Source organism: Sylvia atricapilla, chromosome 27, assembly GCF_009819655.1.
Source record: "Sylvia atricapilla isolate bSylAtr1 chromosome 27, bSylAtr1.pri, whole genome shotgun sequence".
Lineage (NCBI taxonomy): Eukaryota > Metazoa > Chordata > Aves > Passeriformes > Sylviidae > Sylvia > Sylvia atricapilla.
In genome coordinates this window covers 1,505,000-1,519,341 of record NC_089166.1, presented here as the reverse complement: position 1 = coordinate 1,519,341, position 14,342 = coordinate 1,505,000, and the positions used below count along the sequence as shown (strand labels likewise).

General features: G+C 45.4%; 2 protein-coding genes across 2 annotated transcripts; both read left to right on the top strand.

Moving 5' to 3' along the window:
• Positions 1 to 495: 495 nt before the first annotated feature.
• LOC136372205 (keratin, type I cytoskeletal 10-like) lies at positions 496 to 6,255 on the top strand. The gene is made up of 8 exons (XM_066336705.1): positions 496 to 1,222; positions 1,998 to 2,080; positions 2,520 to 2,676; positions 3,282 to 3,443; positions 3,795 to 3,920; positions 4,136 to 4,362; positions 5,099 to 5,466; positions 5,933 to 6,255. The coding sequence occupies exons 1-8, from the start codon at positions 545 to 547 to the stop codon at positions 5,956 to 5,958; spliced, it is 1,827 nt and encodes a 608-aa protein (XP_066192802.1). The 5' UTR covers positions 496 to 544; the 3' UTR covers positions 5,959 to 6,255.
• Positions 6,256 to 8,967: 2,712 nt separating this feature from the next.
• LOC136372206 (keratin, type I cytoskeletal 14-like) lies at positions 8,968 to 12,792 on the top strand. The gene is made up of 8 exons (XM_066336706.1): positions 8,968 to 9,630; positions 10,467 to 10,549; positions 10,733 to 10,889; positions 11,082 to 11,243; positions 11,406 to 11,531; positions 11,624 to 11,850; positions 12,012 to 12,100; positions 12,520 to 12,792. The coding sequence occupies exons 1-8, from the start codon at positions 9,217 to 9,219 to the stop codon at positions 12,537 to 12,539; spliced, it is 1,278 nt and encodes a 425-aa protein (XP_066192803.1). The 5' UTR covers positions 8,968 to 9,216; the 3' UTR covers positions 12,540 to 12,792.
• Positions 12,793 to 14,342: the final 1,550 nt, after the last annotated feature.

Sequence of the window (14,342 nt, the reverse complement as noted above, 5' to 3'; positions counted from 1 at the left end):
GTTCATATTAAATAAGATGTTCTCTAAGTGCTGGCAGGGATACACAAGTTGGACAATCTTTACAGGCAAGTCACACAATCCTATTAATAAAACTCTTGCACTAGCGCGTATGGTGAGAAAAGGAACATAAGCTGTGTAGAAAATCTGAAGTGCACAAAGTTGGAAAGATCAAAAGAGAACAAACAACAGTCTTTAGCAATAGCAGCTACAAAACCTTAGCAAAGGAAATATCTATTCCAGAAACCACTAAATGAAAAGAATGCTGCCAAGAAGAAGAGAGATGTTCAACCTTAACCAAGCCTCAGAAGTCCAGCTGTGGGCTGGATTGCCTGAGATAGCTGCACAAAAATACTGTTCAGCAAATTATTCTTGGCACAAACAAGAAGTTTGGTAAATGCCCTGGGAGAAGGAAACACCCTGATGGTGACACCCAGTGTCAAGTGCATAAATAGAGAGGGCTGGGGATGAAAATTTGCAGTCCTGAAGCTTATCAGGCTGTGCAGCTAAATTTGGGGTTGCGGTTTGTCTCTTGCCTGCTGTCACCATGAGCTGTGGCACCAAATCTTCGAGCAGCACCATTAGAATTAGCAGTGGAGGGGGAGGAGGTGGTGGTGGTGGAAGATGCAGTGGTGGAGGTGGTGGAGGGGGTAGGTCTGGTGGATACTCCTCAGTGTCCTCGAGAAAATACACCTCCTCTGGAGGCGGCGGGGGCTTTTCTGGGAGAAGCTTTGGTGGAGGAGGCTCCAGGAGCAGCTATGGGGGAGGCTTCAGCAGCGGCAGCTGTGGCAGGATCAGCCGCAGTAGCTATGGGGGGAGAATGAGTGGTGGCAGTTATGGAGGAGGAATGAGCTGTGGAAGTATGGGAGGAGGATTTGGATCAGGAGGCGGTGGATTCGGGGGAATGGGAGGTGGTGGATACGGTGGAGGTGGATTTAGTGGCTTTGGGGGTAGTGGTGGCTTTGGTGGTGGTGGCAGCTATGGCGGGGGCAGTTTTGGTGGGATGGGCTTTGGGGACGATTCTGGCTTGCTCTCCACAAATGAGAAGTTGACCATGCAGAACCTCAATGATCGCCTGGCATCGTACATGGATAAAGTGCGACGCTTGGAGGAAGAAAATTCCCAACTTGAGCAGCTGATCAGGGAGTGGTACAAAAACCAAGCTCCCTCTCAGAGCAAGGATTACAGCCAATATTACAGGACAATTGAAGAGCTGCAAAACCAGGTATGATACATTTTTACTAACTTGGAACAGGTTCTTATTGGAAGGGCACTTTCCTCATGCAGCACAAGGCCCCCATGGGGGTGATATTCCCCTTCCTGTGCTTTAGTCAGGAAGCAGAGTGGTGTGGGGACCAACTCCTGTCCGTATGTTCTGCCACACGTGTATTTGGTGCAGGAAGCATTGCTGGGTGCAGTGGCAGATCAGCACCAGTGCCCCATCACAGGGCCTGTGCTATGCTCCCTTCAATGCTGGGCTGCTGCTCTCTTGTTCTCCACTCTTGAAAAGCAGGTTTGGTCCTCGCTTTTGTCGTGCTATTATTGCCATCTTACTTGGATGTTTTTGTGAATATACAGGATGAGCCAGGATGTGCAGTTAGTCTCATTCCAGCCCTCAGCCATTGAATAGTCATGTATCTCTTGTTAACAGGGCTGTTCTCAAAAGTAATGGAAATTCTGCTTCCCAACGTTTTTTGTTGGTTGGGTTGGGGTTTTTTGTTTGTTTTCTTTTTCTTTTTAAAATATGAGGAGTTAATTTAGTTATTCTTTTCAACAAGTTGTTTTTAATGGGTATTTGTAAACCAAAATTAACAGTAAAGGCAATTTCTTTTATCTGGAAGCAATAAGCTCCTCTCTCTCAATAGCTCCTGCAGCTCTAGTCAGGCTTGAAGGCTTGACATTGCCATAAACTCCTTCTGCAAGGTGTTTGTGCAGAAGTATTTCTTGTCTCTCTTGTCAACTGACAACTGACTTAATAACACCTGCCCCCTCCCTTTCAGATTGTTGGTGCAAATGTGGACCTTAACAGGATGCTTCTTGACATGGACAACACCAGAATGACTGTGGATGACTTCAGACTGAAGTGAGTCACTCCCTTCTTGGCTCCATCCACTTTGCCTCCCTTTATCCCCACAAGTTTTCATTGCCAAATACTCTTTGTAGAAGCTGGAGACTTTTGCTACAATTACAGAATAGAGAATTGTTGGGAAAAGCATTCTGAGAAGAATTGTTTTGGGTTTTCATTATTATTTTTCTCCAGACAAGTTCTTGAAGAGACACAATTAAGGGATTGCGTTCTGTTTCCCCTTCCTTGCATGTACATTTATAAGCACAATCCTCGTAATATAAATTTCACAGTGAGAAACTGTAATGAAATCAAACACAGCTCTTGGAGACAGAAAGACAGTGGGGTCCTTTTTTCTAAGAATTGATCAGAGATGTAAGATGGGAACTGTCCATAACTGAGATACTAAAAAAGAGGTCTGGCAGCACTTTTATTCTCTTTCCTATCTGTCATTCAGGTATGAGACTGAATATACTCTCCACCAGAGTGTGGCAAGTGATATCAATGGATTACGCCCACTTTTGGATCAACTGACTCTGTCCAGATCTGACTTGGAGACACAGTTTGAGTCCCTGAAAGAGGAACTGATCTTCCTGAAGAAGAACCACGAAGAGGTAAGTTTCTTCACACTTCAGTAATTAAAGGCAACACAACACTCGAAGAATTTCCCATCATTTTTTCCACCAGCAGTAACCAGATTTTGGCCACTGGTTTTGGTCATCCAACTTGACATAAGCCGGGTTTGATATTGAGGAGTGTGTAGAGGGCATAGCTGCCCACAGCTGGTGTCATGAGACACCAGGTCAACACATGAGACCAAGGGGATGAATGGCTTTCAGTACAAACTACAGTTTGCTTGCTGAACTCATGGAAGGAAAATTGGACAGACTATATGGAAGAGTCAAAAGAAAGCATTTTTACTCTCTTCAGTGAGATTTCCCACTGAGAAGAAAAGATTCCCACAAAGAGTACACTGCATAGAATTCCTTACAGCCCTGTGGAGGCAGGGTCACTGTGCATGCAGTGCCTGGCTGTGAGCACTGGAGCCTCAGGAATGGCAGAATTGCTCCATGGCAAGGGTAGGCAAGGCCCTTTTACTGCAGTCACGGGCTGTGTGAGGATCTATGTCCTTTGCCTTCCCTTTATTTGAACTGATGCCATTCCTCCTTATCTTCACCCTTTGAGAACCTCACGGGGATTTTGTGATTTTTTTTTTCAGGAGATGAGAGGACTGCAAGGCCAGTCTGGTGGCGATGTCAATGTGGAGGTCAATGCTACTCCTGGCATCAACTTAATGGAAAAATTAAATGAAATGCGCAGCGAGTACGAGAGGCTCATTGAGAACAACCGGAAGGAGGTGGAAAGCTGGTATGAAACCAAGGTAAAGCACAGGCGGGCTTTGGTAATTAAATCTTCACAAAGTATTGGACCTATTTACAGCTGGTGAAAGGCAACTTATCATGTGTTATTTAAGGGACAATAACTCTAAATTACTTTAGGTGGTTTCCTACAACAGGTGAGTCCTGGAATATCAGTTATGTGGTAAAACAGGTAGAGCCTCTGTGTTCCAGCAGCCAGTGAATTACCAGGGTGTTTGCAGAGTGGCTTGTGGGAAATAAACAGTCTGCATGGCATCTTTATTCTTATTAATTGATTCTTGATGCTTTTATGATAACCCCACAATGTTTTCTAATTATCAAAAATGCCTCAATTTTGGATGTTAATTTTTCAGATGGAAGAAGTTACTCAACAAGTCCACTCAAGTGGCCAGGAGATACAGTCAAGCAACCAGCAGATCTCTGAGCTGAGGCGTGAATATCAGAGTCTGGAAATTGAGCTGCAGTCACAGATCAGTATGGTAAGGAAAAGCATTTGCTTCACCCATGGCACAGTCTGTATGTGAGAAGATTTACATCCAGCAAGTAATCCATCCAAGGAGAACGGGATAGTGGATTACTTATCTACAGTGATACACTTTTTTCTGAGGATTTGTGAAGATCTCCTGTTTTCCCACAAAAATAAGTTAAAGTCACCACATTCCCACGAACACTGCATTTTGTTTTCCCTTTGCAGGTAGACTCTCTGCAATCCAACCTGGAAGACACGGAACGTCGCTATAACATGCAGCTGCAGCAGATCCAGGGCATGATCGGGCCCCTGGAGGAGGAGCTGGCCAGCATCCGCTGTGAGATGGAGAGCCAGAACGAGGAGTACAAGATGCTCCTGGGCATCAAGACCCGCCTGGAGCAGGAGATCCAGCAGTACCGGTCACTGCTGCAGGAGGGGTCGCAGGACCTTGTGTACGTACTGACAGGACACAGCACTGTGTGACACCCAACTGCTGGTCAGTCACCAGCAGGAAATGTAACAGCAGGGATGTGCAAAACAGGTTTTGTACTGAAATGAGGCTGATGCAGCCATCTTGGCCAATTGCCTCCCAGGTGTGAGATATTTCATTCTGTTCAGAATATAACTCAGGTGAAGAAAAATTAATGCAGAAATTCTAACTGCAGAACTACAAGTTAGGGGCTGGACAAGGAGACCCATGTAAGAGAGCCTGGGTCTAGGAAAGCCAGGAACTGAAAAGGCAGGAAAAGATTGTAAGCAAAAAAAATCACCAAAAAATCAACCAAAGTTTTCCAAATCTTTATAAAAGTTTCTGAAAGTTCAAGCTACTTCAGCCTCCCTTATGCAGTGTGCCAACTTCTTCTTGGAAATGGTGCCTGAAACAACAGCTAAAGTTTCATTCTCTTCTTTCTGATATTGAGTCATACACTGATGTGTGTGCCAAATATTGCAAGGAATCCTCAGGCAGAATGTGGGAAAAGCAAAAGCTCTTGCATTCAAGTTGAAGTTGAAAGGGAGAATAATTTTTGGCACTGCCTCAGCTGTTTTGCTATGCAGTGCTAGGTTCTAACCAGCACTACAGCCCAGAGAGGTGTTGTCTCCTGGGCAACAGCTGTAGCTTAATGACCTTCAAATGGTAAAGTGGTATTTTATTAACCTTTTTTTCCCCTTCTTTCTCTCTCTTTGCAGAATCCCATCAGGAGGAATGGGAGGAGGCATGGGAGGAGGCATGGGTGGTGGTAGAATTGGAGGTGGTGGCTATTCTGGAGGAGGAAGAGGAGGAGGTGGTAGCATGAGTGGCGGATATGGAGGTGGTGGCAGCGGAATGGGAGGAGGAATGGGAGGAGGAAGTTGTGGAGGAGGAATAGGAGGAGGAAGTGGTGGAGGTGGAATGGGAGGAGGCAGTGGAGGAATGGGAGGAGGAAGTGGAGGAATGGGAGGGGGAAGCAGTGGTGGATGCATCGGAGGAGGAGGAGGAAGAACCTCAGGAGGCATCAGCAGTTCCCACTCCTACTCTTCATCTTCCCAGTCCTGCAGGACTGGTGGTGAAAGCCAAGGTGAGAACCATGGTATGGGCATAGTGTCCTCTCAGTCACATCCTGACTAATTTATACATACTTTCATACATTTATACATACAACATACTCTTCCAGATGAAAACAGTACTGAGGATAAATTAAAATTTCTGGAAATAATTAGATTTACTGTTACTAACAATTCTTTCCTCTTTGTGTGCAAAGGATCAACTCCACTTCCAGAGCACACTGGCCATTTCTATTCCATTTTGTGGATGATATCGGCTGATCCTGTAGTTTACCTCAGCTTTTTTTTTTTTTTTCATCTGTCCCATTCTTTGCAGAACCTCATAAATCCCACAGCCTTTGTCCCATGCTGGAGTTTTCCTTTTTGCTTTTGGAATGCTTATGGCCACTCCCACATAATCCTAATGTCTGAGGGATAGTGGTATCTTGGACATTCAGTGCCAGGACTGATGAAGTTCATGCTTGTTTCGTCTCTAAACAGGATACGGAAGAAAATCTTTTGACTAAGAATATACATCAAGGATCCTCCAGTGCAAGACCTTCCAAAAAGAAACTGGCCCAAATCCACTGCATTCTCCACACTCCCGAGGAAAGATGATGTTCTGAACAGTTCCTGGGAGTTGCAGATGCCACCTCTCCCTCTGCCCTGCATGCTCTGTGCTTCTTCTGCCCACAAAGCTCTGCAGCTTTGGTCACTGGCACTCAAACTGCTGCTTTACCGATCCAACCTGTTTGGTACTCAGGTTGCTCTGAATCAGGAAAATGTCTCTAATAAAATTTAATTTCTGTCTAATGCAACCAGAATCCTGTGTGGGGTTTTTCTTTCCTTCTGTAGGTATAACCACTTAGAAAACACAAAGCCATGCCAAGACACACCTTCAAGTAGAGAGGCTGATGATACACTCCAATAGTTGATAACAAAATTCGGAGTTAAAACACAATTTCTGAGCAGTCAGGGAAGATCAGAATCTTCTTGGGCTGTGCCTTTGTTTTTTAATAATGTGTCAGATATTCTTGTGAGCCGAGCTCTGAGACTCAACAGATGAATATCAGCCTTGAAGGGACAGCAGAACCTCAGTGCTCAATGATCCTAATGATGTTGGCAGGACATGAGTGCCCACAAAGGAACACTAAAGATTACAGAGCGGTGGTTGTAAAATTAAACTAACGTTTCAATTCTCAAAACCTTGATGGGTACTCATTGGTTTAACCTGGAAATGCACAGATAAGGGATCTTGTTTTGAAATGATAAGAAGTGAAAGGGAAATATAATTTACAGGAACTTTACAAAGTTCATTTCCATAAAATGTTAATATTTACAGCAATTGCCTTCGACCTCTGAGAAATTAAGTACATGTAAAAGGGCTTGGAATCTTCACTTCTGGATATAGCTACCAGTATATCCCAGCAACTGGGGCCAAAATTCCAGTGAGGCAGCCCAAGGGGAGGGTACATCTCACTGGCACACAACCTTGCAGGCTGAGCTGCTGCAGGGCTGCACATGAGGGAGGGACCTCAGGGTTGAGTTGAGAGGGAAAGAAAATGTGAGTTGCTCAGAAGAGGAGCAGCACTGCTGAGTAACACAACAGATGCACATAAGTACGGATTGAGCAAAGAGATACAAAACTGATTTCCAGAAATACACGTCACACTGCCGTGCAAACTTTCTCAACACTTGGAAACCATTCAGGGAAACAGAAACACTTGACTTGCACCAAGCCGAAGTGTGCTGGCATTATACTGGCATGAACGAATCTTTGCAGGCTTGTTAAACAGAGTTTGTGCTGCATAAATGCTGCCAAGGACATGGAACAGGAACAGTGAGATTCAAGTAACGCTCATTTCTCCTTCTTTGGCTTAGAAACTTGGACTACACACACCATCCAGAAAGAGCTATGGTGTTCATGATAAATGGTCTGAAGATTAAGAATTGTCTGTATTCCAGAGCCCTCCAAGGGACGGAATTGAATTGTCACCTCCTACAGGTGCAGGGACAGGGACAGGGATCTCCACTGATGTCAGTCCATGCTTTAAACTAACCTTGGAAGAGTATTTATTTCCCTGACTCCTAATTATTTGCTGCCCAACAGGCACTAAGTGCTACACACCACACAGTGAAGTTCAGAAGGGTTAAAACAGAATGAAGACAGCAGCTACTGAGAGACTCAGGTGGAGGAAAGGAAGGATTTCCAAGATCACTTTACATCTGTGAGGCACAGTATTGGGTTTGTGTGGCAAGGTTTGGGTAGAGGAGATTCAGGGGGATTTCTGTGAGAAGTTGCCAGAAGCTTCCCCCATGTCCAATGAATCCAGTGCCAGCCCAGGACAGCCCCACTGCCCCTCAGCCATGGTGGCAGCACCTCGGGGGTAACAGTTACCATGGGTCAACAAATCTGCACAACTGCAGCCAGAGAGAGGACTGGGCTTATTTCTTCTTCTGTAAAAAGGAACCTCTTCCTTAAACACCCCTAAGTTGAATCCATCTTCACTCTCTGTGGATAAGCTGATTTTGAGATGGCAATTCACAGCAGGTCCCATCAGCTCCTTTGCTTCCTTTGCGCAGCCCATTGACTCTTCCATAGGAGCAGCAGTGGTGATATTTAATCCACTTTGAAATCCAAAAATTTGTCTTTGTTAAAGGTTTTTCTCAGTTTCACAGAGCTTGATTAGTAAAGGTGGAAAAAGCAGCTCACTGCCGTTCCTTATTGCATGAGCAGTGGAAAAAAGTACACAAGTATTTCTGACTCTCTGTTGGGTGGTGCAAGGTGTTCTGTCATGGTTGCAAAACACTTTTCGCTGTAATGAGCTAAGGCAATGATGATATTTTTTCAGATCTAATCTTTGCCTCTTTAAATCAAACTTATTTTTTCATTGTAATATATAATTCAAGGACATATTCTGAGAAATTACTATTTAAATACGGTTATGAAAATATGGAAAGTAAAATACTTCTCTCGATTTCCTCTGAGTCCATTTAAAACCATTAAAATAAATTAGGAGCTCTATGATAGGAAAAGATTTAATATGTTTTCCCTTGCAAAATATGACTTTTGTGGCTGTTATGCAGAGTTTTCTTCAAGAAGAAAAAACACCATGAGCCACGTGCAGCATGTTCAGACAAAGCTGAATGCCAGCAGGGCCTTATTCAATACAGAGTGAAAACGACAGAGTCAAGCTTTCTATTGTAACAGACATGGGAATGCAGTCTTAAAAAAAATTATTTCAGTGCATTAGATTTCCATAAAGATGATGTAAATTGCAAATAAATCAATGTATGAAGAGACCATTGGAGGCTGATGGTGTTACGAATCATGTCTGCGATCTCAGGTGGAAGACCAAAGCTGAGTTCCAAAACATAAAAAATGATGGACACAGACAATAAAGCAGTGACTTCATTAGTTCCCGTTACTAGCGAGATACTGCCAGATTAACAGAAACTGAGAGATACTACATTGTTCAACAAAATATCCAACAAGGAGCCACCCACATAAAATTATAGTGCAGGCTTGGTGTGAATCAACTAAGACATATTTGCACTGAATAGTAATGCCTTTTACTTACCTCAGACAAAATTCCTCTTAGCACATCATTTTTGGCATGATCACTATGGCTGGCAAACCCCATGGGAAGCTGGACTGCCTGGCAGGTGACACCCACCAGGCAGGTATAAATAGCCACCAGCAAGGACGGCCCGCTGCACTTTGATTTCCTGTATCTCGCTGTGCACAGCTTTGCATCTGGGGCCGCACATCCGATCCCTTCACCATGAGCTGCAGCATCAAGAGAACATCCAGCACCTCGTACAGGAGCGGAGGAGGAGGTGGAGGCGCCTGCGGCGGCAGCGGCCGCAGCTCCTCCGTGTCCTGCCGGCGCTACGCCTCCTCCGTCATCGGTGGGGGCAGCTACGGCGGGGCAGCCTGCGGGGGCTTCGGGGGCGGCCTGAGCATGGGCGGCCTCGGCGGGGGCTTCGGCGGGGACCTGCTGCTGAACAGCAATGAGAAGGTCACCATGCAGAACCTCAACGACCGCCTGGCCTCTTACCTGGAGAAGGTGCGAAGGCTGGAGGAAGAGAACGCTCAGCTTGAGCACAACATCCGCGAGTGGTACAGGAAGCAAGCTCCCAGCGTTTCCAAGGACTACAGCTCCTACTACCAGGCCATTGAACAACTCCAGAATCAGGTAGGACCATCCCGGCACACGTGCCTCCATCTCCCACATGCTCCTCTCTCTTGTAAGGCTCCTGTAAGGCTCCTGTAAGGCTCCTGTAAGGCTCCATCCTCTTTGCTCCTTCCTCTTTGCTCCTTCCTCCTCCCTCCATCCCAGCGCTGGGCTCTACAGCCTGCGGGACGGCCGTGCTGGTGGTACCACAGGCACAAACCTGCTGAGCTGCACCTCCCAGCCCCTGGGTGAACAAACCCCCACAGCAGCCCACAGGCAACGGGGCACAGCCCGAGGCACCAGGAGCTCCACCAGCCACAGACACGCCGGCTCATGCAATATACATCCCACGTTGTGCAGATGGCTCCAAACCAGCCATGTGTGGTTTGCAGTGCTTCCCCCTGCTCCCACCAGACCAGCTGGATGGAATGCAAAGCCAAAGCACCTGGATGGCAGGATCTGAGCTCTCTTTGTCCCTGCACACTCCTACAGACATCAGCTGCATGGACTGAGGTCTTCCATTACAATCAGGTCACACAGTTCCCAAAAAAACAGAGTAAGCAGAAACCACAAAGAAGTACATTATGTGGAAAGGGTTGCAAACACTCTTCGAGATACATGGTGGCTGGCCCTAACTTGAGAAAAGGAAGAATATAGATTTGGCAAGATGATCTGTGATAGCAAAAGCTTCCCTGAAAGTAAATCTGGATCGTTACCCTTCTATATGGCCCCTGCACTACTGCAAGAAACTATTCTAAGACCCTTAATAACTCTCTACCAAAGCTTTGTGTCTTCTTTCTGCTTGTCCTGGAAATCTAGAACACAGAAATACTCCTGTCCACCTTCCCCTTTTGTAGATTATTTCAGCCACTGTGGACAACAACAGAATGCTTCTGGACATTGATAACAGCAAGATGACTGCCGATGACTTCCGAATGAAGTGAGTACCTCCCTGTGAATTTTGCATGTCTCCAAATCCCTCTCATCATCTCAAGGGAGGTCTGCCCTGGGTGGTATTAATGAGTCAACCAGTTTTACTGGCATACTGATCTTAAAAAGATGTGTGCTATTAACTGTCAGCATCTCATTTCCCCATTTCTCTGTCTCTGTATATGTGACATAGGTATGAGAATGAGCTGGTCATTCGTCAGACTGTGGAGGCGGACATCAATGGCCTGAGAAATCTCATGGATGACCTGACTCTGGTTAGATCTTCACTGGAATCTGAGCTGGAGTCCTTGAAGGATGAGCTGATTGCTCTGAAGAGAAACCATGAGGAGGTACGATCCAACATAAGCATAACACAGCCAAAGACATAATTCATTGATTCTTCACAGCTCCCACCATCACATATCAAGTCCATTTCACCTTATGCCATGCAACTGTCATTCTTTTGGACCTTCCTACTGCTTTGCGCCAGCACAACAAATGACCTGTGTGTTCTCTTGTCTGTCTCTCTGTACTCCCTGCAGGAAATAAGGCAGCTCCAGTCCCAAACTGGTGGTGATGTGAGCGTGGAGGTCAATGCGGCCCCTGGAGAAGACTTGACAAAGATCCTGAATGACCTGAGAAATGAATATGAGCAGATCATTGAGAAGAACCGCAGGGAGGTGGAGCAGTGGTATGAGGTCAAGGTACGTAGCAATGCCCAGAGTGGAGTCTCCTTTGGTGGGACAGCCCAGACACCCCGGTACCAGGACTGGTGAAAGGGAGAGTCTCCCTGGAAATGTGAGTGAGCACTCAGTAAATCTGCTCCCTTGTGGCTCAGAAAGTATCTCTGGGGTTTGACTCTGCAGATCCAAGAAGTCAATCAGCAGGTCACTTCCAGCAGCCAGGACATCCAGACAAGCAGCCACCAGCTCACCGAGCTGAAGCGTGAGATGCAGAACCTGGAGATTGAACTGCAGGCACAGCTCAGCACGGTATGTGGGCAGGATCTGCAGGCCCTTCCCTCCTTGGCACGGGCAGGGAGCCATAGAACTCTGCTCCTCAACTCCTGTGTTTGTCTTTCCAGAAAAGCTCTCTGGAAAACTCCCTGGCAGAAACCGAGTCTCGCTACAGCTTCCTGCTGCAACAAATCCAGGCACAGGTCAATTCTGTTGAGGAAGAGCTGGCCAGCATCCGCTGTGAGATGGAGGGTCAGAGCCAGGAGTACAAGATGCTCCTGGGTATAAAAACCCGCCTGGAGCAGGAGATCCAGCAGTACCGGTCACTGCTGCAGGAGGGCACACAGGATTTTGTGTACGTATTTCATATTATAGCAAGGAAGCACCAAGAAATCCTCATGTACTTATTTACTAATAGAGACTTTTTGTCCCTGAAGCTACATCAACATATCTTTCAATTCAACATCCAATGTTAGTACTTGTTGATGAATTCTTTTTTTTTTTTTTTTTTTACAGTACCTCCCAAGGAAATTTCCAAGGTGGCGGAAAATCCTCCCAGTCATATTCTGCTTCCTACTCTCATTCCCAGTGTGGGGAGATGTCAGGTAAGTCAACACTTTGTAAGCATGTGATTATTAGAGGGTTACATCTGCCCCAAAGGCTGCAATATGTTTGGTCAGAAAACAGTTTTGTAGTTTGGGTTGGGAAAGATTCTGAGGTCCATTAGCCCAGGAGTGAGAAACCTCATTACTCTGTTGCAGTGGAATCAGGGGTCAAAATACATCAAGTGTTGCTCTTCTCTCTGCTTAAATGTAAAATACAGTTTATAAACTTTATCGCATGGGAAATACTTTTTGCTTACTGGAATAATAAAAAAATGCAGTTCTGAGAAAGCGCCCAAGGTGCTGCTGGGCATGGAGCCTCTGTGCCTCCACTGCTGACACACGGTCAGGTGTAAGAATTGCACTCAGCAGGAATGCTTAGACTTCCCCTCAAGGCAGTGATTTGCTCTTTGTTCACACAGGGCAGTCAAGAGTGTGCTAGAGCAGCAGCAGCGACCCTGGCACCGTCCAGCTGAGATGGGCTGACCATGGGCAGCAAAAGACACCCGAGAGTTTCTGCAGCACAGCCGAGGCGGCGGGAAGGGTTTGGAAGATGAGCCTGGCCACCTGCCCCAGCACCCCTTCCTCCGCCCTGCAATGCTTGGCTTGCTCAACTTGTCTTTGGCAACTCATTCTTTGTTAAAAGGCTCACACTCTACTAGTAACTCTGCTCTAATAAACCTTTACGTCTGAAATGCAAATCACAACATGTCTGAGAAAATAAATTTTACCAACCTCGTGCGGGTACTTATCCAGATCATCCAGCAAACATGGGCTGTGGGGTTGTACGGGGTACGTGGTCTCAGGACAGACCATTTTGCATGAGGAAAATGGACACAGTGCTGGGAAAGAACCACTGAGTGAAAGGAAATATCAGGAAATGTGACCATGACTGTGTGAGATGAGACAACAGCCAGCCTCTGCCTAGGGGACCTGCTGGGTGAGACTGGCAGAACTCTCTCTTCACAAGCAGGAGGTATAAGGTTCAAAATAGAAATCTTGTCAGTTCTTGACACAATTTCTTCTCCTTCCTGAGATGTTAAAAACATTTACCACTTTGTTTTTTAATGGTCACTAAGGGATTGCTTTCTGGTCCCTTACCTTGCCACTTGGACTAAAGAGAATGAAATACATGAGTGAAAGAAAATACAAATGATTGGTAACTCTCAGGAGATCAACTGTTAATTGACTAAACTGTGCCCAGTGGTACTACTGTGACTTATCTGAGTCCATTAATCTCATCATAGCTGGAGCCCTGTGGGAAGGAAGGTGTGACTCAGGAGAGGTTGTTTCCAGCATGAGGGGCTTCCTCACAAGTATCTCTACACCATTTGTTGCACAGAGAATTACGTACTGATGGCTTAGGAAAAACAGACAGCAAAACAATAAGTCTGTTTCCTTCAGCGTCATGCACCAAAAACATTCCAATGCTTTATGATGGAAATTTCAATTTAAATACTAGAATATATACTATAAGATATATATAACACCAAGAACTCAATTTCTGTTAGTATATGCAGCTGGCTGATGATACTCTGCCTTAAGAGAAATTAGAGACACATTCCTTTCACTGAAGGTATTTTCTATATTTTACTGCCTAAGAATATAAAATATGCAACAAAATTAGAGATGAGAGAGCAATACTAAATTAGGGCAGTGCCTTTAGATGTATTTTGCTTTCTGAAGATCACAGCGAAGCCCCTTTTCAGTCTCTGAGTGTTGTGCACCAGATACACAAAATCAGCTTACAGGTTCATCCCTTCCGCGCTGATTAAACCTGGTTTCTAGTATTTCCCATTTCATTTCAGACTGATCTGCTAGGGTAATGAAATTAAACACTTTCTCATCACAACTAACTTATAAGAGTTTGCTTTTGGTTAGGTCTTTTCTCAGTAACCACATGCCTTGGCTCTGCCAGCACAGCACCCTGACTGCAGCCTGCAGTGGGTGTCCACAAAGAATACACTTTCTACTCCTGTTGAAAACCTGACTTTTATCAGTCCAGTATCAGGAATTTGTGTGAATAAAAGCCTGTCTACAATGAATAAAAATCTCATTTCAGGTTTTAACACTATAGAAAGTGATGTAAAGCAAATGCAAACATGACTTTTGTCTCCAGAAGCTGCCAGAACTTACTCAGGTCTCAGCTGTATTTACTGTAGCCAAAGCAGCTGAAGGCGACATCTCTTTTGAGACCAGATTATGGAACCTTAAACTACAGTTAATATATATGGCTAAAGAACTG

Bases quoted from the DNA above. Each gene is read 5' to 3' on its own strand.
- LOC136372205 (XM_066336705.1), top strand. From the start codon at position 545: ATGAGCTGTGGCACCAAATCTTCGAGCAGCACCATTAGAATTAGCAGT. The intron at 3,921-4,135 runs GTAAGGAAAAGC...TTCCCTTTGCAG, and splicing joins TGCAGTCACAGATCAGTATG to GTAGACTCTCTGCAATCCAA. The intron at 5,467-5,932 runs GTGAGAACCATG...GTCTCTAAACAG, and splicing joins GACTGGTGGTGAAAGCCAAG to GATACGGAAGAAAATCTTTT.
- LOC136372206 (XM_066336706.1), top strand. From the start codon at position 9,217: ATGAGCTGCAGCATCAAGAGAACATCCAGCACCTCGTACAGGAGCGGA. The intron at 11,244-11,405 runs GTACGTAGCAAT...TTGACTCTGCAG, and splicing joins AGCAGTGGTATGAGGTCAAG to ATCCAAGAAGTCAATCAGCA. The intron at 11,851-12,011 runs GTACGTATTTCA...TTTTTTTTACAG, and splicing joins GAGGGCACACAGGATTTTGT to TACCTCCCAAGGAAATTTCC.